The sequence below is a fragment of the Lissotriton vulgaris genome, chromosome 11 (assembly GCF_964263255.1).
Source record: "Lissotriton vulgaris chromosome 11, aLisVul1.2, whole genome shotgun sequence".
NCBI lineage: Eukaryota > Metazoa > Chordata > Amphibia > Caudata > Salamandridae > Lissotriton > Lissotriton vulgaris.
Window position 1 is genome coordinate 43592882 of NC_141699.1, and position 26548 is coordinate 43619429.

Consider the following 26548-nt stretch of genomic DNA (forward strand, 5'->3'; position numbering starts at 1 on the left):
TACGCCAATTAGGGACAAGCCAATTAAACATGCTCCATTTTAAGGGTCAGACCACATGCAATGAGCACTGAGTCCTGGTTAGCAGGGCTCAGGGCATATCATAGCCATTACACCAGTACCTAGTAGTCCACATGGGGCAACAATTTGAGGTAAACCTGCACAAAGCCTGTTTCTTTATGGGGTGTATAGTTTTCATCCCTCTGCACATGGAGTTGCAATACCCAGAAAACATTTCTAAGGTCTCAAGACATTTTTACTTCTCTTGGGTGGTGTCGGGACTGGCATTACTGGTTATTATAGGAACCCTCGCTAGGACCATGAACCTGAGTAAGGCACAAACACCCTGCAATCCCTTCATATCACTTGGGCTTAAACCTCCTTCGAAAGTCGGAGACTGGAGGAATGCCATTAGAGGTTCGCTTACAGCGCTTAAAAGTGATTTGTTTCTGAACAGATTCCGCATGAGGTATGTTAAACTGCTACTACTCAAACATTGTGTTGATACTCAACCAGCAGACACCTTTAAAGGCATTACTCAGCGAGATTTTCATCCGATAGCAGCTTGGTTTGTGAAAAAACTAGCGAATCCAAAATGATCTTTACCTACCATTGAAAGTCACGGACAACTTGACCAGTACCATACGAGGGCTGAGTGGGTTAAATTGAGTAACTTCTGTAAGCTCTGCATCAAGAAAGCTACAATGGACTTTTCCACACTTCAAAACCCCTAATATCACTAAAGCTGTCTTTGACACTATTAACAAGCTAAAGACTCTGAAGGCGGCTCAGCAGGAGTTGCTATCTTCTTGGCCCCTTCTCAACAGTGATTCTTTTGAGCCCATGTTCTTTGCTAATACGCCTATGGGCTCTTCTAGCTAGAGACCAGAAAAAGCTCATGTTAGCTGAGGACAACTTTTCTAGAGCTATCTTAGATACCCAACATCACAGATAGTTCCTCAAGGTCTCAAGCATGTATTGGTGAAACCACCACCACCACCAGACAGGCAGCCTTTTCTAATTATCGCTCCTTCGGGACGGGAAGTCCTCTGCATGTCTCTGGAGAGAGTGCTTCCCCTGCCTTATGCTGATCTCCAGGCAAGTCACTCAAAAGCTACTGGATGGTTTCTAGATCCCTACCTCAGTGAGCATGACAATCATACATGTCCAATGAGCGTCTCCCGGTTTACATGGATTGAGCCGCTAGGGCTTGGCTCTGAGGTCAAGGGGGCATGCCTAGTGCTCCCCTATTTTTCAGGGAGTGGCTACAACCCTCTCTACCTGTTATATGGCCATTTAGGATCATTCTCGACATTACTAAGTTAGCATGATGCTGTTTTTGCGCATGTTACTACATAACTTTATTTTGCAAGACTCTGTTTGTACCTTTCACATGAGAACTGTCTGCCTTCTCATTTCTTTCCCTTTTCCGGGACTTTAGTCTGAAGACTATGTGCAAGGTCGATAAACATGCCCCTTGTAATTATGTTCTGGTCAGTCCCTAGCACCTAGACAAAACATGCTAACACAGCTGCGCTGCTGGAAACTCGTGCTTTGATATTACGGGGATACATGTTGTTCTAAAACACACTTGGAGAGGGAGCTTTCCATGGAGAAGCGCAATCTTACCAAGGGAATGGTGGTTAGGCCTTATAATCCTTTACCTACTGTCTGTATATGCTGACTTCCCCCTTTATATTCTATGGAATTGTAACAATGCTAACTGTTTTAGGTTTATGCATTTTGCTGCTGGTAGTGACTTTTCATACCACATTATAAAGCACAATAGTTAAAATAAGCACTTTGAACTATAACAGTGACTGCCGATTCTTATTTTGGACAAGTACGAGTGAGTGAGTGAAAGGGTGTGTCTTGCTACCGCGATTCCTGAGAGAGTCGGTGTATTGTGTTCTGGGGTGTCTATTCATTTGCAGCTTCATTGTTATAAAGGAGAACGAATGAGACACTATAGCTCGTCTGTTTTGGGATTTTGGGTACTAAGGTGGTAGGAAGGTTCAGCCCCTATACACCCAGGTCGTGTTTTCCTGCGGATCGTTCTGTTTATGTATGGAATCCCCGCAACATACTCAGGCTGTGGTAGACTGACCGTGGGGGCAGCAATACATCTTTAGTCAGGAGGGGTGAGTCACTAGCCACCCTCCTGATCAATTCTGTACAGTCGATCCCTTGCCTGGGGTCTCCTGTTGCTTTGAGCCAATGTGTGGAATGTGATCTGTTTGACTGGACATCTCAGCTCCCCCGGGCCCCTCCCTGTTACCTTGTAGAGGCCAGCTCTTATCTGGGTTTAGCTGCACTAACTCTGCTATGAGGACCTCCCTGCCCCAACTGTATTTCCCATGCCCCCCCCCCCAAAGGCTAGTGTTTCCTGGTCTGGAGTTAATTACAATTCATCTTTAGAGAATAGCACAGGCTGGTACCAGGACAGACAGTAGGTCATGTGTGCATGCTTAGGAACGGCATTGAACAGTCCATGAATGGTTTCTGATTGGTGGTGTCATCTGTTTTCAAAAGTAGCAGACCCTCTGATTGAATCAGCCTACCATTCAGAGGTAATAAAAGTCTGGCCTGAGTGGTCAGCTGTTGTTCAAGACTGTTTTTTTGACTGAGCAGGCGGCCACACCAGGTATATCCAAAGGAAGCCAGCAGCGAGCCTCGGTGTGAAGGCAAGATATAGACACTTGCTCATTGCGTCTGGAACTTGGGGAGCTGGTGTGCAAATGAAGCTTTCAGCACATTAAGGGGGCTGATAAGGAAATATAGCTTACAGGACATCAATGGAGCTGGTGTGGAAAGAAAGTAGCAGCATATTAAGGGAGCCAGAGTTGGGTAAGCTTGATTCTAGTCCTTGAAGGTGAGATCAAACACCCTCTGAACGTGTCCCTGCGGGAGCCTGTACAAGCAGTAGCAAGAAATAGAGGCAAGTGAAACCGGTCCCCATCTTTCTATTTGTGATCTCTGATGGTATCCGGGTGATCTGGCACTCTGTCCACGACAACCTTCCTACAGCTAGCCAGTGGCAAATGGACTAGTGGGACTCCAGTAAACTGTCAAAACATCAGGCACCTCTGGTCAGTTCACTGACACCACTAGAGCAGTGTCCTCACTCAGGACAGGAGAGCACTTCTGTTGCTTTGGATGGGGGTACTTGGCTATCCAGTTTTAAGTCCACTAGTACTGAGGCCCCAGGACACCAGTACTGAGCATTCCAGTTGATGCGATTGGAGAGCAGAAACCCTTGAGTGCCCTGGTGCCCAGGGAGCTAAGTCTAACACCTTCCCTGGTAAACCTGCTAGAACATGTGCCTTGTACCCAGTTACAGAATATTCTAGTGAATCACAATATCCTTCATTCCTGCTAAACTGTGGGTTTTTTGTCCAGGCGTCTGCACAGAGCTGTGGCTTTAGTTCCAGCTTTGAACGAATTGTCGCTGTACAGAATTGTAGCTTTCTGCCATCATGTTTTCTTAGACCCCCTCGCCGACTTTCAACACTGTTGATCACTATATAATTCTTATCATATTTGCAGAAAAAACTATCTCTTGTGCTGCTTTTTCCTGTGTTTTCAGTTTCCTTAAAGATCTGCATTTCAGATTTCAGTTTCCTCTTGCTGCTCTGCCATAAAAAGACTGGAGTGTGGAGTCCCTCAGAGTCCCTCAGACTCTCTCACCTCGACTCTTGTTTACCGTGGAGTGCCTCAGGCTCTACCCCACAATGGCTCTTGTTTTCCATGTTCATGCTCCCTCTTGCTCATCTTATTGAGTCCTGTGGCTCTGAGGTTCTACTTTACGAAATGGTACTTCGAGTCTGTTGAAAATGGAAATGTGGATGACACAAAAGCATTTGAAATGTTGCAGTAATAATAGCGAAATTCTACGCTCCATCAAAGCATCACCTTGTTGAGAGTTGTCATTTTTGTCCACGTCGTTTGGTGCAAAACCAACTTTGTCTGTATAAGACTTGGAGTAAAGATCAACTCTCATCGGACCTTACAGGATCAGCTTAACTCCGTGGTAAAGTCCTGTCACTTTCAGCTGTGCTCTTAAACTGTATCTTACACCTGTCTGCGTTCCCAAACATTGTAAACATTTTCATCTTGACACACCTTGCTTGTTGAAAGGCTGTGCAACCAGCTTTGGCTTCGTGTTTGATCCCAAAGAGAGTGCAAGGCAGTGTGGTCAGCCTAGTGCTTCAGTTAGAACGGATTCACCATATTTCAGCGGCTCGGGCGTCTCTGCATTGACTCTCAGTGGATTGTTTTGAAGTCTGTGTCTTATCCAAATATCACTGGATTCCACTATACTCTCTCCTCTTAGCTCATATTTGTATTTTTATAAACCTTCTCGCCGCTGAGTTCTCAAGGAAATGTCTTTGTTGTCAGTTCCTAGTTTGCCTGGCTACGTATTTCAGGTTTTAAACCTGATGTACAAAATTTCATCTTCAATCAGCCATTTGATGAGTCACATTTATGTGGCCCTAATGTTGATGTGTCTTTAGAGAAAATGAAAAAAGACAGACACAGCGAAATCCATGGGAGCCTTGCATCTGCAAGCTCCCAGACGTTCTTTTCGTCGCTCATCATGCAGAGGCAACACAAGAGGCTACTCCTCCAAAAGCCCCTCCACTTCCTACAAGACCCCTAGCCAATCCACATTCACTAAGGGCTACCAACGAGGGGGTTACAGGGGTAGCAACAACAAAGGCAGAGGCAAAACCAACAACTCCCGCTCTGCTTCTACCCCTACCCAATGACTTTCCTCCGCTTCCCCCCAACATTTCACTCCTTTGGGGGGAAGACTGCAACAATTCCTTCGTGCCTGGACCAACATCACATCAGACAGGTGGGTGCGACAAATTATTCAGTCAGGTTACTGTCTAGAACTAACATCTACCTCCCCCCCCCCCCCCCCCCCACCCCAAACATCCACCCAAACAGCGCCCAATGTCACAAGAACATCTATCACTGTTAAAGCAAGAAGTAATATTTTTGCTACAAAAAAGTGCAATAGAACCAGTTCCTCTGCACCAGCAAAACAAGGGGGTTTACTCCCTATACTTTCTTATCCCAAAGAAGGACGGCTCTCTAAGGCCTATTCTGGACCACAGACCGCTAAACATATACATCCAGTCAGACCATTTTCACATGGTCACACTCCAACAAGTCCTTCCGCTCCTGTTACAAAACGACTTCCTTGCTACTCTAGATCTCAAGGACGCATACTTCCACATTCCCATTCATGAATCACACAGGAAGTATCTCAGATTTGTAATAAAGGGACAGCACTATCAATTCAAAGTACTCCCATTCGGAGTCACAACAGCACCAAGGGTGTTCACCATGTGCTTGGCAGTAGTGGCAGCACATTTACCAGGACAGCACATCCACGTCTTCCCGTATCTCGACGACTGGCTCATAAAAGCCAGCTCATACAACCAGTGTGTACAACACACCCATGCCACAATCCTACTGCTCCACAACTTGAGGTTCACAATGAACCACACCAAGTCTCACCTGCAACCATCCAAAGTACAACAGTACCTTGTTGCTACAATAAACACCTCAACAGCGCTAGCTTATCCCACTCCAATAAGGATAGCCAGCATGCAAACTCTTCTCACAAAGTTTCAGCCACAACACTCCCTCCCAGCACAAGTGTTTATGCAGCTTATAGGGATGATGGCTTCTTTCATTTTCATAGTGCCCCATGCAAGACTTCAAATGCCTATCACGTCAATGGAACCAGGCTCAAGGTCAATTAACAGACCTCGTGTTGGTAGACGGTCGGACTCACCGCTCTCTGCAATGGTGGAACACCAAAAACTTTTCCAATGGACGACCGTTCCTAGAGCCAATTCCTCAGATAATCTTGACAGTGGACGCATCGGTCTCCGACTGGGGAGCCCACCTACAGCAACACACCATGCAAGGCAGGTGGATGCCACAACAAAAGTTGCTCCATATCAATCATCTGGAGTTACTAGCCATATTCCTAGCACTTAAAGCTTTTCAACAGCAAGTAGCAAACAAAGCTGTGTTAGTCCGCACGGACAACATGAGAGCCATGTATTACATACAGAAACAGGGCGGAACACACTCCCTGCAACTCTCTCACCTAGCACAGAACATATGGCGTTGGGCTATGTAGGAAGGTGGATATCTGACTATATGGTTACCCCAACTTTTTGCCTAGTGTTTAGCTGGTTTTTGACTTAGCCTGGGGCCCTGATTAGCAGGATCCCAGGCCAACTATCCGCTCGCACTGTAAAATGGACTCCATGTACTTTAGGTACATCTCCAATTGGATATTGGGTCACCTTATGAGCCCCTGTTTAGTGTACCAGAGGTACCCAGGGCATAGGTGCATCCCAGGCCTACCAGGGGATGCAGCATGTATTATGCCACCCTGACTGGCCATCCACATTGACACAACTGGCTGATCACTCAGCTGGGGCAAAGTTGTGTAATCACCCCTTGCTTAGGTATAGTATACCTATACCTACCATTACATATAGACACATATGCACCTATAAGTCACTTCTATGGCAGGCCTTAACAATCCTGAAGGAAGAGTGCATGGTTTTATGTGAGATGGTGCTCTAGCATGAGCTGAGCCTGTCTGCAGCTTTCGGAACCATGTCCTTATAGCTGTTCTATGATATAGCCATACCATATACTCTTAGTTGCATTATAATCCTCGCGGTTACTGCTAACTTTGGTTTGGCTTTATTCAAACATGTTGTGTAAGGTGTCATACGCTTTGGTAGCATTCCACCCTTCTAGAGGGAGAAGACATGTAGTTGTAGCTTTACCCAGTTAAAGTTAAACAGAGCCTCAGCATCACAAAATGGACGCTGCCACCACAGACACAAGTCTGACCTCCTGCAGCTGGGAGCCCTTCCAGCGAGGGAGGCCTGGACAATAGATTTCCTGCCTTGGGAGGTGCTAGCACCTCCCCAGACAGGCTATAGTGTATTGGGGCAGGGTGGGTTGAATGAAATGAGACACTGCCTGGGGCACACAAGGTGCTCCATGCATAGCCCGGTTCAAACCAGTTTCTGGGGCACTCCAGCCCCAGCTCTGGCACGAAACTGGACAAAGGGAAACGGGTGTAACCACCCCTTCCCTGGTCCCACCCATAGGAGGGACCTAGCAGGTATCTAGCCCCTTTATTCAGTATAAAGCTAGGAGCTGAGTCTAGAGACTTTAGATTATCCTGAACTGAAACTCTGAAACGAAACTCTGGACCTTCGACATTCTACTGCCACTAGAAGACTGAAGAATCTCCCTTGTGGTCAAGGAATGACCACCCTGTGCAAACAGGCACCACCTAGCGAATTGCCGGTTTGCTTTGTCGACTCTCCCGAAGGATCCCGACGACTCTGCTTCACAGGACTGGACTTCCAGACTTCTCCAACTCCGACCCACACCTCCAGCAAAGCTGAGACCCGTGGCAGACACGAGAGACATGGGACCGGACACCTGGCCATTTTGCTCTTTGCTAAATTGTGCAGCTTCTGAGGCGTCCCAACCCGAGCCTTAAGTGCACCGAAGCTCAGCCCTCCACACTCCACGAGTGCCGCGTGGGGCCTTCTCTTGCATTTCCTCTTGACGCGTCTTCGCGATTGCGAGCCCGCTGGCTACTGGCCATCTTGAAGACTCCATTTTGAAACAACGTTGCTTGCCTGGTTGCTCTGGGCTTGCTCTTGCTTTCCTGTAAAGGGGAAGCTCCACAGACCTTTCTGGTCTGTACAAGAAGCCGATCTTCACTTCCTGCGTGGGTTGCCTTTGCCAAGGTTTGCTGACTCCAATCCGGAAGCCGACACCGCCAACAGCGAGATCCTTCGTGGGACAGTCCGTATCCAGCTCCTGGCCGTCATCAACTCCTCCTGGTCCACGTGGCTGCAGAGACCAGCTTCGCTTCTTCACCTGTTTGCAGCTCGACATCGCCTGGTTCCTTCCTGGTCACTGGCTAGTGACCCAGACTCTGTCCCCTCTGCTTTCAGGTTCTTCACTTCTCCGATCCACCCTTGGATCCATCCGTACATCTTCCTCCTGGTCGCCTGCAGCATCTTCTTGCAGCTCTCCATAGGAATCGACGACGAAACCCGACACGACTTCACACCTATGCACCCGGACTCCCTGGGTGAGGTAACTCGAGTACTCCGGTGCTCCCGTGGGTAATAACTATCCAAGTGTCCTGTTTTAACTGGGTTTCCCCGCAAGTCCACCCGTACAGTCCAAAATCAACTAGTTTCTAACTTTTACGTTCCGATTGAAAGTCTATGAGAACTCGCCTGTGCGTTTAGACACTGCACACGCATCCTATGAGACTCCTACTTCCTAACCTGTGGTTGTTCAGTGTAGTCCCAGCGATTCCCTAGGCCCTAGGCCTATTCACCTGTTCTGTAGTGGTTCTTATACCACTTATTTAGTATATGGTTCATGAGGCCCCCTAGGGCAGAATTGTATTTGTGCATCTTATAGTATGCTTATTGAGTCACTTGTGCTGTATCTCGAACTCTGACCTCATAAAGAGTGCAGAGGGGTTGTGTTAGTAATAAATACATCTATATTTGATATATACCTTGTGCGCTGTCCTTTCATCTGGTATTCAAGGGGTTATTATTGGTAAATCAATTGGCTTCACATGCTCTCTGGAGTATTAGCCGAAGACTGCTTTGTCCATGCTACCCCTAGCATAGCTGGTCTATGAGGTTGACTTTACAACCATCACCATAAGGGTTGTTTTGATTGATACAGGGTGCCCACTAGAATAGTGGACATCACATATCAGGCTAACTTCTCACAGGCTATACCTCAGAATATATTCCTCCTAGCCCAGCATGTCCCATGAGTTCAAAATACCATAGCAGACCTGTTAAGTCGTCAGACACAACAGATCCACGAGTGGGAACTTCATCCGAAAGTTCTTCAACAATTCTTTCAGATGTGGGGACAACCTCAGATAGACCTCTTTGCCACCGACGAAAACGCCAAATGCCCAAGCTTCGCCACCAGGTATCCACACCCACTGTCCAAAGGCAATGCCATATGGATGAACTGGTCAAACAAATTTACGTACGCTTTTCCACCTCTGCCACTCATGCCACCAGTAATACGCAAACTACAGCAACATTCTCTGACCCGCATCCTAGTTGCTCCAACGTGGGCCAGACATCCATGGTACACCACACTGCTACAACTGTCTGTAGTGCCACACCAAAAACTATACCTATCTCCATGCCTTTTAATACAGAACCATGGAGAGATCAGACACCCGGACTCGGCTCAACCTTGCGATCTGGCTCCTGAAGTCCTAGAATTTGGGTATCTAAACCTTCCTCCAGACTGCATGAATGTTATAAAAGAAGCTAGACGTCCAACCACTAGAGCATGCTACGCAGCTAAATGGAAACGTTTTGTAATATATTGTCACAACAACAATATTAATCCTTTAGATGTGTCTATTCAACACATCATAGGATACTTACTACACCCCCAAAGATGTAACTTAGCCTACACGTCTATTAGACTGCATCTCGCTGCCATTGCAGCATATCTTCAAAACAGACAGCATCTATCTCTCTTCAGAGTACCTGCTATAAAAGCCTTTATGGAAGGCCTTAAGAGAATAATTCCTCCCTGGGCACCACCTTCACCGGTGTGGAATTTAAACGTCGTTCTCAAACGGCTAATGGGGCCTCCCTTCGAACCTTTACATAAATGTGAACGACAGTTTTTAACATGGAAGGTTGCGTTCCTAGTAGCTATTACTTCTCTACAGAGAGTTAGTGAACTATAAGCACTAACCATTCTAGAACTTTTCTTGCAAATGCATCAGAATAAGGTCGTTCTCCATACTAATCCAAAATTCCTACCCAAGGTCATTTCTCCATTCCACCTCAATCAATCTGTGGAACTGCCAGTCTTCTTCTTGCAGCCACAGACAGTAGCAGAAAGAGCTCTTCATACTTTAGATGTCGAACGAGCATTGCTTTACTACATTGAAAGAACACAACCTTTTCGCAAAACCAAACAACTTTTTGTGTCTTTCTCACCACCACACAAAGGAAATCCCATATCAAAATCTGGGATCGCTAGATTGATTGTCAAATGTATACAAATTTGATACCACAAAGCTAAACGTACATTATCTATTCCTCCTAAAGCCCACTCTACTAGAAAGATAAGGGCTTCAATGGCGTTTCCAGGTAACAACCCCTAGATGACATCTGCAGAGCAGCTACATGGTCTACACTGCACACATTCACAAAACACTATTGTGTAGATGTGCAAAACAAGCTAATGTGGTCCAGGCTGTTCTCAGAACATTATTCCAAACGACTGCAACAGATAGGGGTGGTCGCCGCTAAAAGTGGGTACTGCTATACAATCTATTATCCGTGTGTAATCTGCAGCTCATAGGCCTCGAACGGAAAATGCTACTTACCAGTGCATCTGTTCTCGGCATGTAGAGCTGCAGAGTTGCCCACGCCCACCAGCCTCCCCGGCTACCCTAGTCTGTTCCAGTATTATTTTAATTAGATACAATTTACACGGCCATCCTTCCTTTTCTTGCAAAGCTCCATCATTTCCCTAATGGCGAAAAACAATCTGAGGATGGAGCCGATGCCAATGCGCAGTATGGTCTAAAGGAGGAGTCGCCTATCCCATGACTTCCAAATAACTTTTCAGGACAAAAACAAACTGCAAACATCCGGGCCCAACACTAGGTGGCGATCTATGCACAGTGTGCAACTCTGCAGCTCTGCATGCCAAGAACAGATGCATACTGGTAAGTAGCATTTTCCATATTCACCGAGGGATTCTAATCTTTGCTGTTATCTTTGAGGGTTTTACGGCACCGTGATACCCCTCAGGTGAAGGGAGCGCTCAATAAATGCAAAATAATATAGAATAACTTGGAACTCGGATACCTGCCCTGTCAGGCTGGCTTCCCCTTGAGATGTTGGTAAATGTAATTGCTGCTCTGTTTGTCATGTAGTGGTCTGGGTTTATTCTGAGGATGTGTTATGTGCTGTGGTTCGCTGTCATAAGATGTGTTTATCACATGGTTTAGGATGCACAAATATCTGAACTAACCTCCTGCTGGCTCAGCGTTGGCTTTGAAATCCCCATGACACTCTCCTGTTGGCTGGAGGCGGATGTGCTGCCTTCTCTGGTCATAGAACAATGAAACTGATAAGTCTCCTGTTTCCGGCAGGTTGTCAACTTCCCCTTCCCGTCTCCTCCCTCCACAGAGGCACTCATTGCAGCGGAAGAGATTCTGATCTCCCTGGGAGCCCTTCAGGAGCCGCCCAAGGTTGGAAGGTAAGGCATCGCTGAGTGTTCGTCATGTCTCTTGTGAAGTAGCAAACTGGAGTGATGAATGCAGCTTCCAGCTGTGCTAACAGGGGAGATGAAATGCGTATGGTATGAAAGCTTAAAAAAAAACTAGTTGCTCTAAATGTAGTGTTTCAAACTTTTCATTTACTGTAGTCTTGCTCGGTCTCATGTCGCTCCGCATCAGCTTTTGATCAAAGCAACTGTGCATTCCAGAAGACCGTGTTCTGATATTGATTTTTTTCTACTATTTTCAGACTGAAAGACTTGCAGAAAGCCAAGCTCAGCTGCCCCATCAGTCCTTTGGGACGGACAATGGCGTCTTTCCCTGTAGCCCCGCGATATGCTAAAATGCTGGCCTTGAGTAGACAGCATGACTGCTTGCCGTACGCCATCGTCATCGTGTCTGCAATGACTGTGCGTGAGCTCTTTGAGGAGTTTGACAGGTAATGTCCTTTTTTGCTCCACACAGTTATCATCAGGGACCGTAGACACGCAGTATCCAGCGCAAATCCTACACCTCAAACTCGTGCTAGGAGTTAGTCGAGTAGGAACATCAGGGCCTCCTTAAGATTTCAACAGGCAAAATAAGGTGGGCTTGTTCTAGAAATCTCCCCTTGTTAAATATTGGAATACTTGGAACTTCCTAGGTAATAATGAATGAATATCCCACTTCCAGCCACAAAGATGATGGGCGGAGTAGTGGACAAGACCCGATGAAATGAGTAGTGTTTGAAGTGCAAATATGAGCTCAATGGCTTACCTTATTGGAACTGCATCAGGCCGATAGAAAAGGACGATGCCCGCACTGAGTGGCACTTTTCGAGTCCACATGGTTGTTAATTTCATTCTCTCTGGGGGTGTTAGCTGGGCATGAGCACAAACATGTTTTTAGCCATTTGAAATAAAGGTTCATCCTTCACATATGAATGCCCTAATTCCTCAAGTGCCCCTACTATCACTTTATTTTACTTTCCTTTTTGTGTTGTTAAAGTTGTAGCTGTCATCTTTATTCCACGTTCCTGAGTCCTAGCGGAAGTTCTTCAGCATTGTGATAAAGAGCCTCTTTTGACATGGTTAGCCCCCACTTTTTTCCTGGTTTTGATTGTAGTTCACAGGGTCACAGCCAACCAGGTCCCCTGTGCCAGTGCCTCTTCCCTAAAAACACCCCCTCTATCCCCTGTAAGTCCCTAGTAAGTGGTATCCTGGGTACCTATGGGCTGGAAGCCGAAGAGGGTCCCCTGGCCTCCCCCTGCCATTGAACATGCCACTGCCCTTAAAGCTTGCATGCCCCTTTGAGGTGAAACAGCAAAGTCAACATGGCACCGTGCCTGGCTGGCTGTCATGCCAGCCAACACTGCCTGGAGGTATAGGTAAGTACCCCCTCCAGCAGGCCTTGCAGCCCTAAGGCAGGGTGCAGGATACCACAGGTGTGGGCATATCTCCATGAGTAGCTCTACCCCTACAATACTTAAGTCAGTCTTTAAATATTGTAAGTGCCAGTGAAGCCATGGGAAGCACATGAGCTGGAAACTCGGCACCATGATGGCTTCACTGAACACAGGAGTGTTTGATACCAAACTACTCCTCAAATAATCCCCAATGAAGCCAGTGTGTGATGTATTGTACCATGTACCCAGAGGGCACCTCAGAGGTGCCCCCTGAACACCTACCAAGCCTGGTGTGGTCTCTGACTGGCTGCCGGCAGCCAGCCACCATCAGACATGTTTCTGGACCCCTGGGTGGAGAGCCCCTGCTCTCTGGGACCAGACACAATGTGCATCCTGGCCAGAGTTGTCAAACCTCCTCCCCCAGGATGGATCAGTGCTCGAAGTGGAAAGTTTGAAAGGCCTGTCGCCTTTGTGATGCGTCCCCCAACCTATGCTGCTTGCAGCAGATGGCAGCCCCTAGTTTACGCCCCCAATTTGGGCGGGAAAACCGTCAGAAAAACTTATGAGAATAGGAGGTAAAGCACATCCCTCCAATCCAGGGCTAGGTCTATGCCCCCTCCAACAGGAGAGTGGCATAATAATGGACGTAGTCACCCCCCCAGGTAAGTTGCCCTTTGGCCCTACCTGCTACTCTGCTTAAACGCACAACCTCTCGCTACATAGCGCCGTGATATCGTCCAGGATGAGTGCTGTGCTCTATAAATAAATAAACACCCCTAAATCTAGTATTTAGGAGACTCCCCCAGACCTAGAAACTAGATCTGCAACAACCTAAGAAGAAAGAAGACATCCCTGCAGAGAAGACTGAAGACAACTGCCTTGGCCCCAACCCTTCCGGCCTGTCTCCAGCTTCTGCAAACATGCGACCTGTCTTGCGGCCAGCGACCTCTGAAATCCTGGGAGGACTGCTGCCTTAGAAAAATACTCCCATCTCCCATGGACAGCGAACCTATCCAGAAGAAACCAACCCCAAGGACTCCAGATCATGGGGTTCTGTGTCTCCTGCCCAGACTGAACCCGATGCCCAGGGCCCAAGTCTGAGTGGTTCACCTGTGCAGTGATTCTGACCTAGAGTCCAGCGTTTCCTGACCTCTCCTGATCTCCACGGCGGCGCCTGCAGTATGAATCCATAGGCTTCCCCCTGACCGTGACCAGCAAGAAGCCTCCTATGTCGAAAGGCACCTCTTCACCCGACGACCCTGGGCCTTGGTGTGCTGAACCAAGAGTGCCCCTATGACCACCTACATCTCTACGTACCTCTGCTGTCGTTGGTCTTCCTCCTGAAACCTTAGATGCCACACCTGCAGCCTGTTTGCCAAAAGAAGAAACATCTTGAAAAGCATTGGGCGCTTGATGCTGACATTGCATCCCGCCGCACCTGTACCGCTGGTGGTGTAGGTTTGCTGCCGCATTGTAGCCCCCCCCCCCCCCCCCTGTGCTAGTCCTAACCCCCAAAGCTTGTCCCACTGCTCACCGTGTTGGCTGCTATTTGTCATGCAGAAGTGCCCATGAACAGGCATAGGTTTTCACGTTATTTTCTGCCCCTCCCGCTGAGTGATGCACATGACAGTGGAGCAGAGTCTAGGCTCCTTCCCTTCATTCAACACATGGGTGGGACAGGGCAGTAATTGTTGGGTATTTTCACAGGACAGTCGGGTTTCCACTGGTTCCAACATAGATTTCCCTATCAGGAATGTAATCCCTTGAGCTGTTGACTTCAGATAGTAAATAAAAAAACGGTTGGTGTAGTAGATTACTGGCGGCGGAAGAAATCAAGCCCTGGGCAGAGGCGGTGGGAGCAGGGCCTGGGCTGTGCCGGTGGGAGCTGGGCCTCGGCGGCAGGAGCAGGGCCCGAGGGCTGTTGGAGCAGGCCCTGGGTGCAGCGGGAGTGGGCCCTGGGCAGCGGCAGGAGATAGGTCTGGACCTGTATGGGACCAGAGTTGGGCTTGTATGAAAGCAGGGCCTGGACATGTGAATAAGCATCTGGACACATTTGGAGGTACCTAAGCACATGTGGGAGCAGGGTCTGGACTTATGTGGGAGCAGGGTCTGGACTTATGTGGGAGCAGGGTCTGGACTTATGTGGGGGCAGGGTCTGGACTTATGTGGGAGCAGGGTCTGGACTTATGTGGGGGCAGGGTCTGGACTTATGTGGGGGCAGGGTCTGGACTTATGTGGGAGCAGGGTCTGGACCTATGTGGGAGCAGGGTCTGGACTTATGTGGGAGCAGGGTCTGGACCTATGTGGGAGCAGGGTCTGGACCTATGTGGGAGCAGGGTCTGGACCTATGTGGGAGCAGGGTCTGGACCTATGTGGGAGCAGGGTCTGTAGTTGTAATTGTAAAGGCTCTTCTAAAGCGCATGGCTTCTCGGAAGCATCCCAGCGCTTAGGACTAACCAAAGGGAAATAGATTGCAGAAAGTGCGGAAGCCTAACTCGTCTAGATCTTGGGGAACAGGACAGTTTTTAACTTCTTTCGAAATGCGAGCAAGTTAGGCTCTTGACGGAGAAGTGGGGGAAGAACATTCCATAACTTAGCCGCATTTTGCGAAAAAAGGCGGCCCTCTGTGCGGGCCTTATTAATCCTGGGAATTACTAAAAGGTTTTGCTGGTTTGAGCGAAGGTTCCTAGATGGTTTATATGGCCTGATCATGTCATTTAGGATGGGGTTCCCTTCCCATAAAGAGTTTTGTGGACCAGACAAAGGGTTTTGAAGTGAACCCGCTCCCTTATTGGAAGCCAATGCAAGGTGCTCAGCGCGGGTGCAGCTGATGTACGGTGGCTGGTACCCGTAAGTAACCTCGCTGCGGAGTTCTGGGCAACCTGGAGTTGCCGGGTAACCGAAACAGGGGCTCCTAGATAAAGGTCATTTCCATAGTCCAGCCTAGATAGAATAAGGGACTGGACTATGGTTTTCTTGGCTGCTTCGGGTAGCTGAGGGAGGATTTTACGAATTGTCTTCAGCAAACCAAAGCAAGTAGCCACGGTCTTTCTTGCCTGGATTTTAAATGACAACTCCGTATCCAACCAGAAACTGAGGCTTTTAATCTCGGTCTTTGGAATGGGCCCAGGCCCCATGCAGGAAGGCCACAGTGTGGAGTTATTGAATGTGGCTTTTATTCCCTAGTAACATCAGCACAGTTTTCCCCCCGTTCAACTTCAGATGGGACGAGCACATTCAGGAGTAGTTGGAGAGATTTGCAGCTGCACGTTCCAAGATCTGTTCATATCCATGTGCACGGTCTCGGCACGTGCAGGAGAAGGGTCTGTGAAAAGCTACTCCGTGCTCAGACGTCAAAGATATCCGAGACAGACCAGATACCATGTGCTCACACATCCCAGATGTAGGGAGGGTGGGAGAGAGCACTGGTGTAAGGACTACCGTTGAATTAGGCAACTTCTACTGCTCCTGTGGTGCAATATTCTGTAGATAAATAATTCCAGTGCTATGGAATCATATTTTCTGACTTTACATATGTGGAAGATGTTCTAGATGGGTCATCCTCGTGTTTATCCTCATGAAGTAGTGTTTCATTTCCAGTACCTCATCTATGTTATTGTGAGTCTCTCGTATGGAAACTCTTGGAGACCAAAGCAATCGCAAGACACATGAGTAGATGCATCTGCCCCAACTTACTCCCCTCTCTCCCCCCCCCCCTCCCCTCCCTCCACCCCCCCATCAAAAGCTCCCATAACCTAAATAACACAATGTCGCGATGTGGCCTTGTCTGACAGATTTGTGTGATTGCTCCAGTTCTCTTGTTATGGAGCGGTTTTTAACATGGTCTTTTTTTCAGGCCAGTCGTAAATGAAGACGAGAAGGAAAAACTGAAGGGGAAGAAAGCCAGGGTGATCCAGATGAAAAGGATTTGGGCCGGACAGGGGCCCTCACTGGAGCTGGGGGACCTGATGGTGATGTTGGGTACTGATACTATTTTTCTGCTGTTAATTTATTGTATTTCCTGCTTTCTTAATAGTGTTTGAGACCCTGTTATTTACAGAGATGACTTTACTCTCTATTGTGTCTTCAGATGAGGTGTTTGTAAGTGAGGAGTATTCTAGGATGTCTCATTAAAGATTACTTTGGATATGTTTTTCTCTGTCCTTAATCGTTTTTAGGAGCTGTGGGGGCATGTGAATATGCTGGATTTTCTCAAAAGTTTTGCGAAGACAACGGTTTGCGGTACAAAGCCATGCTGGAGATCCGTCGTCTGAGAGGACAGCTGACGACCACAGGTACAAGCTCAAACAAGGTTTGACTGCACACAATAAAGTCTGAGAGGACGAGAGTTAGCCAGATAGTATGTTTTTTCCAGAAAATTGGTTTAATGTAGGGAACCTACTAAATATTGACTTGTAAATGTGGCTGTGTTTGTTGGCCTTTTAAACTAAGGATGAGGTGTCATCAGAACGTGGGTAAAATAAAAAAAAGTCTAGGTATAAGAGGACTATTCTTAGAGACTGTCTGCAAAATTGTCAGCCCCAGAGATTCGCTAGGGAAGAAGCCTGTCTCCTAATTGATGTTTGGGACGGCTAGACTTTAGACTGGCAAATGGCTGCTGGTGGTACCTTGTGGGGCTGGCCGATTCAACATGGGAAGGTGAGCGTGAGGGAAGCGGCAGCCTAGATCGCACCAAACATTCAGCAATCAAATTAAGTTACATTTTAGATGTGTCTTGGTGTGTCAGACTGAGGGGAATTTGGTAGCACCAAGAAAAGGCTTGAGCTGGGCCGCTCCCCTTCCCAGCATTTGCTTGCCCTTCCCTTTCAGTGTTCTCTTGCTCTGCTCAAGGAAGAGGTGCCTCCGCGCTCTGGCGGCTGTGCTGCTCCTTGCTCTCTTGTCACAGTGCAGTTCTGTACCTCTGCTCTCTTTACAGCAGAAGAGTTCTGTGGCAGTGCTGCTCTTTGCTCTCTTTACGGCAGTGCAGTTCTGTGCCTCCGCTCCCTTAACGGGAGTACTGTTCTGTACCTCTGCACTCTTGCTGGCATTGTTGCTCTGTGTCTTTGCTCTAGTTTAGAAATGCTGCTGTATGCCTCTGCTCCTTATTAGCTTTGCTCCGTCCATGCTCAGAGCTGCATTGATCCTCCACATTGTTTGTGGCCTTATCACCTGAACCTCCCTTCTCCTATGGCAGTGCTGCCCTGTGCCTCTGCTCTCTTGTGGCAGTGCTGCCCTGTGCCTCTGCTCTCTTGTGGCAGTGCTGCCCTGTGCCTCTGCTCTCTTGTGGCGGTGCTGCCCTAAGCCTCTGCTCTCTTGTGGCAGTGCTGCCCCAGTCCCTCTGCTCTCTTGTGGTAGTGCTGCCCTGTGCCTCTGCTCTCTTGTGGTAGTGCTGCCCTGTGCCTCTGCTCTCTTGTGGCGGTGCTGCCCTGTGCCTCTGCTCTCTTGTGGCGGTGCTGCCCTGTGCCTCTGCTCTCTTGTGGCGGTGCTGCCCTGTGCCTCTGCTCTCTTGTGGCGGTGGTGCCCTGTGCCTCCGCTCTCTTTTGATGGTGCTGCCCTGTGCCTCTGCTCTCTTGTGGCGGTGCTGCCCTGTGCCTCTGCTCTCTTGTGGCGGTGCTGCCCTGTGCCTCTGCTCTCTTGTGGCAGTGCTGCCCTTTGCCTCTGCTCTTTTGTGGCAGTGCTGCTCTGTCCCTCTGTTCTCTTGTAGCAGTGATGCCCTGTGTCTCTGCTCTGTTGTGGCAGTGCTGCTCTGTCCCTCCACTCTCTTGTGGCAGTGCTGCCTTGTGCCTCTGCTCTCTTGTGGTCGTGGCATGAATCAACATTTAACAATCAGAATCAGCGGTGAACACTTAGCTGCACAAGGCAAGTAACTGCTGAACTATTACAGTATTATAGAGCAAACATAAAGCTACACATTTGTGAAAACCAAACGAAGTTCAATGCAGATTGCATTTACAATTTTTAAAAATGCATTAAAAATAAAATGTACAGGGCGTGTCTTGCAGCCGAGAGAAATGACCGCAGCCTAGAGGAGCTCCGGGGATAAGAATGATTCCCTAGCAATCCGTTTAATGATCCGGAAAAGAGAGTGTACCCATAGTCTGTGTAAGACGACCGGAGAAGGAGCGGCGTTCATTGATCCGGCGTCGAAGGCGAAAAGAGGCCGGGAATGTGAGTTATGGTCGGCGAAAGGTGAGGGCCTATGAACGGAGCAGAGACCGGGGACTCAGTTGCGTGGGAGTGCCCAAGTGCCTGAAAGACGATCGGCGGAGTGTGCCGGGGAAGCAGAGGCAGATGTGGTGAGTGTCGGTGGGTGCGCAGGGTGACGGCGCTGCCTGCCGACATTGGAGCAAAGGACAGGAGGCATCGGCTGCCCAACGGGTGCCTACAGGCATTGAATACTGCGAGACTGTTGGGGCGGACTGCCGAGCAGACGCGCGGCCGCCATTTTAAAGCGCCAGTACCCGTGGACCAGAAACAACAATCGGTAGCGGCGGGAGCGCTGTTAAATGTAAATGTAAATATACTTATATAGCGCGACCTGTCACCACAAAGGGCATCCTGGCGCTTGCCTAGGGAACCCGTCCTGGTATTCCCCTGTGAGAGGCCCCGGCAGGGTATCCACAAGGTGAAAGCCAGGCATCCCGCCGCGAGGGGCCGTTGTGGAGATTAAGCAAGCTACTACCCAGAGTCGCAGAGCGTGAACCCGTGAGTCGAGAAGGCACCGGAGCGAGAATTATCGAGACCGTGGAATTTTTAGCCCAAGACCCGCCGAGGTGGGGAATTGAACCCTGGTCCAGGGCCGATCTCAGCTTCCGGGTCTGCCGCCTCTAACCCCTGAGCCACACTTCTCCACGTTACCTATGTGAAATAGCCCGGGAGACACCAGAATTAATCCTATGACCCCGCAAATTATAATTGGGTGCAGTGCAGCGAACAAGCCCCATTGAGGATCTCTATGAGGCCAACAGTGCATTAGACCACCAGGGGCTGCCAGAAACAGGTAATGCGCCCTTCGCCCTGTGGAACAGTGACTGTGAGTCACACAGCTAGAAGGTGTGATTGCGACGAGGGTACAACAACCCAGTTGACCCAGAGATAGGTGAGACAGGCGTACTGTCACCGGCGGAGCCGATCTAAGACTGCCCGGTGCTCCCCATCACTCGCTGCTGTACTGCTGCTGCTGTGAGAGACGGAAATAAGCGGGTCATTGAAGCGCGGGACCGAGATAAGGTCCCCCAAGGAATAACTGTCGCAGATCCCATGCAAAGACATTACCAACTTCACTATAGAGAAGGGTGTCCCTGCAAATTATATAATGAGTGGAAGAGGAAACCGTGCAAATCAGCAGAGTAAATTAGACAAATTTGCTTACACTAAAGAATTCCCTCCGCTACCAGATAACACAGGCCAAATGAACAAAGACAAAGAGGTAGAAGCTGGCCCTAAAGTAACGTTGGAGGACATTATGGCGGCCCTACACAACATGCAAACTACGATAGGCTCCATATCAACGCATGTCACTTTTTTGCGCGCTGACTTTCAGAAAATGTCCGCCAGGGTCACGAAGGTTGAACAGGTGACAACGACTCTCTCCAAAGACACTACAGTCCTGAACAAAAAAGTGACACGGCTAGAGGAAGAAAATAGACGTCTGGCGATGAAACTAGATGACCAGGAAGGACGCTCCCGCTGAAATAACGTACGAATTACGGGGCTTCCGGAGACGGAAGGGAGCCCTGCAATGGACCTTTACGTCGAAGAACTCATAAAATCTAAAATCTAATGGTATCTCAACCTTCTTCTCAGTGGAGCGGGCACATAGGGTGCCGGGTGGACGGCCGAAGCCCGGAGCCCCTCCGAGACCGGTGCTGGCCTGTATCTTCACCTTTCCGGACAGAGATGCGATATTGCAGACAGCCCGGGTAGCGTCGCCCGTCCGAGTTCATAACTCTGTCATATCTCTCTTCCCGGATTACACAGCAGCGGTTACAGCACATCGCAGGAGCTTCCTGGAAGTCAAGAGGGCATGGAGAGCACGTGAACTGCCGTACTCCATGCTCTTACCGGCAAAGCTGCGTGTTGTGGCAGACGGCAAGACTTGTTTCTTCGAAACACCGGAGGAGGCACATGACTGGCTGGAGGGGTGGAGAGTGGCAGGAAGAGCAGGAAGAATTCAAAAAGGACGGCGGCATACTGGGAGAGAAGAAAATCCTGAGGATAGTGAGCAAAACAGTGACCATATCAGCCATTCACGGCCGAGAGCAGAAGAAGATGTGGGCTGATGTGGACTTAGGCCCTCCTCGGTGATAAGACTACGATGGAATTCTAGCTGAATGCAGACTCTGGGGCATGGGGAAGATACGGTCCTCCTTGGACTTCCCGCTCCTATACGTGCAAGTAGTGGTTAAGGGGTTGGGGATTAAGCACTCTGCTGAGTTGGGGTGGCGGGCAGTTTTAACACCTTCCATGCTCATGACGAGCTCAGCTCGTCATGAGGCACGCTGGAGCTGTGCTCATGACGAGCTGAGCTCGTCATGAATAAAGCCAAATTGCAATTTCCAGCACAGGAGGGGAATTGCCTTAGCAGCCATAGTGTTAAGTCCGCATGGCAGGGAGGAAAGGAGGGAAATGAGGGGATGGGGTTGTTAATTATTGTTTTCAAAATGTTTTGCTATATGATTCAATACACAGTCAGTTATGCAGTAGCACAGAACTTGGAGAAATGCTTTCATTTTATCCTGGCGACTTTCAGGGGTCCTACTGGACATGTCGGGAATGACACTAAAGGGCACGGAGCAGGATGAGGCCCTGGTAGTCCCTAATGCCACGAGGTCTACTCTCTCCCTGCTCACCTGGAATGTGAGGGGTCTGGGTGATAAAATTAAATGGGGCATAGTTCTACAATACATCAAAAGACCTGGCCCAGCGGTGGTGCTGCTGCAGGAAGCGCATCTTACTGGCTCGTCCAGTAGAGCGATGGACAGATGGGGATACAAAATGGTGGCCCACTCAGAATTCACATCGGGTTCAAGGGGAGTAGGCATATTATTGAAGAAACAATTTCCACTGATTATACATAGTATTAAGGCCGATGCAATGGGGAGATTCGCAGCGATAAGTACGCAGTGGGAGGGACGACCCCTAAACATAATGTCTGCCTATGTTCCCCCGGCACTGCATACGGTGGCACTGCCGGGCCTCAGTGAGTTTTTACTAGGCCTTCCAGAGGGAGAGCTCCTTAATGGTGGGGATTTTAACGCGACTCTGAATGAAACGTTGGACAGGCTTCCAGCCAGATTTGGTATGTCAGGAGGATCGCGCCTGGGAAGTTTCTTAGAAGCAATGGGCCTTATAGATCTATGGAGAAGACACCATCCAACAGAACGCCAATTCACGTATCACTCGGTGGTCCATAACAGTTTGACTAGGATAGATTATTTCCTGGGTTCCATGGGCAGTCTTAAAAATGTAGAAACTATAGAAATCAGACCCCGGGGCATTTCTGACCATTCCCCACTACTGCTTAATTACACATACTACCAGCAGAAAAGGCGCAGAGTCTACCCGATCCGCCCTGGTTACTTGCAGGTTCCAAACATAAGAAAGGAACTTAAAAAGGAATAGACCAATATTTCCAAGAAAATAAGGGTTCAGTGGCCTCCCCAACTACCCTCTGGGAGGCATTTAAGATGTTAATCAGAGGACAGGCCATTTCATCCATTTCAGCACATAAAAGGGGAGGACAGGCGGAACTACAGACTCTAGAGTCCGAATTGCGTGCAGCAGAGGCCCTACACGCTGGGGATCCCACCCCTGGAACAGATAACAACCTCCGACTTCAGCAGCACAGACACAAAGAACACCTCACAACACTGACTAGACAACAGATACAGACTATGCGCCATAAAATATATGAAGTTGGTGACAAAGCTGGGAAGTTACTAGCGTGGCTAGACAGGAGGGAAAAAAGTGAAAGATGGATTACACAGCTATGTAAAGAGGAGGGGGAGGTCACAACCGATCCATACACAATAACTGACACGTTGGCACAACACTTCCAAACAATTTATTCCTCCGACTGGGAAATGTCAGTGGAGGAGGCGCTGACGTATATCCAAGAGCTTAACATGCCCAAACTAATGCCGGAAGCGGCAAAAGAACTGTAGGGGGACATCGGGCGCTGCAATCGGGCAAAGCTGTAGGTCCGAACGGAATCCCAATTGAATTTTATAAAAAAACGGCAGACACCACTGCACCGCACCTGTAAAATATGTTCCTTGATAGTGTGAAGAGGGGAGAACTAACCTTGGACCAACGCACGGCCACAATAGTGGCGATCTTAAAAACCCGGTAAGCCGGCGGATAGGTGTACCTCGTACCGGCCCATCTCCCTAATAAATGCGGAAGTCAAAATCCTCGCAAAATTGTTGGCTAGCCGACTCACGCCGCACCTAACAGCCCTCATACACCCGGACGAATCTGGCTTTATGCCGGGCAGGAGCACGACCTTGAATTTGAGGAAGCTGCACGGGGTACAAGCCCAAGCAGTGTATTTGGAGGAACAGGCGGTGGTGCTTTCATTGGACTCGCACATGGCGTTTGATATGGTCAAGTGGCCCTTTCTCTTTGCAGTATTGAAGCATCTGGGATTTGGCCCCAAATGTTGCTCCTGCATTCGACTCCTGTACACCAAGCCTATGGCGCATGTCACAGCCAATGGTCATATATCAGATGATTTTTCCCTAGCGAGGGGCACGCGCCAGGGCTGCCCACTGTCGCCGTTACTCTTCGCACTGGTCCTTGAACCCTTGGCGGAGTGGATACAGTGGGAGCCAACAATACGAGGCCTCAAATGGACGGACAATTGGGAGGACCGAGTGTCCCTCTATGCTGATGATATCCTGTTATATTTGTCCACGTCAAGGCGCTCTATATTGGTCCTCCTGGAAGTGTGTACGGCTTACGGTGTGGCTTCAGGATATACCATTAATTGGTCCAAGTCGATACTTTACGTGCTTTGCGGCCCTCTGCCACTCCTTCCTGACAGCTGCCCGCTTAGAATAGCGGAAAGTACGTTTAAATATTTAGGGAGTTACGTAACCGCAGACTCCAAAGAATTTTTTAATAAAAACCTACAACCGCCGCTGGAGCGTCTTAGGAGAGATGTGCATCACTGGGAGACATTGCCACTAACGTTATTAGGAAAAGCAGCACTTTTTAAAATGATGGCCTTGCCCCGTTTCTTATACGTCCTGGAGAATATGCCATACCAAGTAATGCCAACCTACTTCAAGGCCATCGCGGCGCAGGTCTCCAACCTCCTATGGGGTAATAAGCAGGCACGCATCGCCCAGACCAAATTGGTGAGAGGATGGTATGACGGGGGAATAGCACTCCCTGATGTGCAGCACTATTATTGGGTGGCACAGCTCACGGTGATTAATCAGTGGCTCCATGTCCCACAATCGGACCAAGGCAGATGGATCACAACTAGGCACAAGGGGTATGCTTTCTCCCTTATATGACAAGAAACTGGCGTTGACGATGATTGGCCCACTGCGCCATACTCTGATGTTATGGCATACCGCGCAGGCAAAACTGGGATGGCGGGGGGTACTGACACAGCTTACTCCACTATGGGACACCAAGAAACTAGAAAGACTCCGAAATAGCTAGGGCTTCGATCAATGGGATGACATAGGAATATCAACAGTGGGTGATTTGTGGCAAGGTGGGGAAATAGTGTTGTTTGAGCGTCTTCAACGTCTGTATGAGTTGGCGCCCTCTGAAGTGTTTAGATGTACACAAATTAGGCATGCCCTGATGACGGCGATACCACCTGGCTCCGACATCCCGAGGCGTCCCCTATGGAGGATAGGTTACTAACTGATTACATGCAGAAGAGGGCTACCTCTTTTACCTATCGTAAATTAGTAAACAACTTGCCCGACCCCACAGGCCCCTTGAAACTCAAGTGGTCGCAGGACATAGGGGAGATAGACGACTCAGGATGGCAAGAAGCATTAGCGTCCCGGAGGGAGGAGGGCATACCCTCACGCCTTATACTTGTACAACTCTGAATTTTGCATCGATTCTATTATACCAGACTTGTTCTGCACAAGATGAGAAGAATAGACCACCCCTTTTGTCTCCGAGGCTGCGGAGAGGAGGGATCCTTTTTCCATAATATATGGGAATGTCCCAGAATAGCAGCGTACTGGACACAAGTGATGCGTACTATGTCACAATCACAGGGGGTCTCACTTACGCCAGAACCACGCAGATGTCTGCTAAATATATGGGAGCCAAATGATCTCACACGCCATGGGCAGAATTGGGTTACAATCGGAATAATGATAGCTAAGAGGAATATAGCACAAAGGTGGGGGGTGGAGGTGCCTTCTCTTGCAGCGTGGGGCAGAGACATGGATGAGGCTATGATAACTGAAAGAGCGGTGTTTAGTAATAGAGGATGCCCCAAAAATTGGACTAAAATTTGGGGGACATGGAATGACTACAGGGGGGGGGGGGTATTTGCGATCCACCTACGGATAACCAGAGTGATACCTCAGGGCTGGATGAAGGATGAGGAGGAGTGGTGGTGTGGGGGATGGGGCTTGACATCGATTGCGAATAATTGGCTGAACAATGTAATTATGCTATTTGAAAGGCTGTGTATTGTTGTAATGTGGTATAATGGGGGTTTGTTATATATAAGACTGACTCAACCTGTTGACAAGATGGAAAAGAATAAAAAGTTTTTAAAAAAAAGATTTACTTTAAAATGCAATTGTGGAGGTTCAAAGCAGAAAAAAAAGGAAGATCGCATCAGTTGACGGACAGATTTTGGCTGGCTGCACTCTCTGCAGCCCCTGAAAACTCTTCTGGCATGCACACCGGGAAGTGAAGGCCTATGCAGCTCAGCCAAAGTCTGAGGCGTCTGATAGGCTGACACAAGAGAAGCCCAATGCTTGTTTGTCATCTTATCAGCAAAACATATGTTCTACCCTTGACCTCACTGAGTCTACTTGCCTTTAATTCAGTTGGTGTCTATCTCATATCTTATCCAAGATGAATTTTCAGCGTCACAAGTTCTCTCTTTGTCCGCAGTGAATTCCATCTGCCCCGACGCTGCCCTCTTTGTGGATCCAAAGATGAAGCCACCAACAGAGACACAAGTTCTTTACTTGCGGCAGATCGTCATGGCGGGTCTTGGGGACCATATCGCTCGGAGGATACAGGCTGAGGAGCTACTTGATGAGAAGTGGAGAAACGCTTACAAGGTAGTGAGCTGTCTGTTCATGAATAGTTTTAATTCACCTGCATCAGGCCTGGTAGTTATCATTCATAACTTAGATACCATCAAGAGGCTCACAGTTACAAGTTAAATGTAATCCTTACAAATCTGATTATTTACCTCCTTCAACCTTGCCATCTCCTACCCGGGTAAAGGTGTGGTCACGCTATTGTTTATTTTCCTCCAGTGCATAGCTTAACAGCGTAATGAGGTGTTTCAGAATCCCCTCAAAGATACCAATAACAATAATCCAAGCTGAGGGAGTCTATCCTTTGTACGTTCAGGGGATATGTGGCCAAAGTCCAGGGCATCTTTAGAAGGTCACATCCTCCCCTTTGCAGGCTGCTCCCTGCCCACCTTGTTTAATGTTCATCCCAAAGTAGGTCCATTACCAGCCACTGGTATTGCGGCTAATTCCATTTCCTTCGTCAGCTGTTCAGTAATCTCTAGCTTTTTGCCTCTGTCATGGTGCATCTTAATAGATCTGATATGGGTTTGCCCA

General features: G+C 48.6%; 1 protein-coding gene across 1 annotated transcript in view; it reads left to right on the forward strand.

Annotated features, from left to right (window-relative positions):
- DHX37 (DEAH-box helicase 37) overlaps positions 1 to 26548 on the forward strand; it is a 308890-nt gene that overhangs the window by 206179 nt on the left and 76163 nt on the right. The window contains exons 18-22 of the mRNA XM_086942683.1: positions 11240 to 11346; positions 11616 to 11804; positions 16606 to 16730; positions 16928 to 17044; positions 25860 to 26032. Coding sequence (XP_086798809.1) covers positions 11240 to 11346; positions 11616 to 11804; positions 16606 to 16730; positions 16928 to 17044; positions 25860 to 26032 — 711 coding nt within the window. The remainder of the gene's footprint in view (positions 1 to 11239; positions 11347 to 11615; positions 11805 to 16605; positions 16731 to 16927; positions 17045 to 25859; positions 26033 to 26548) is intronic.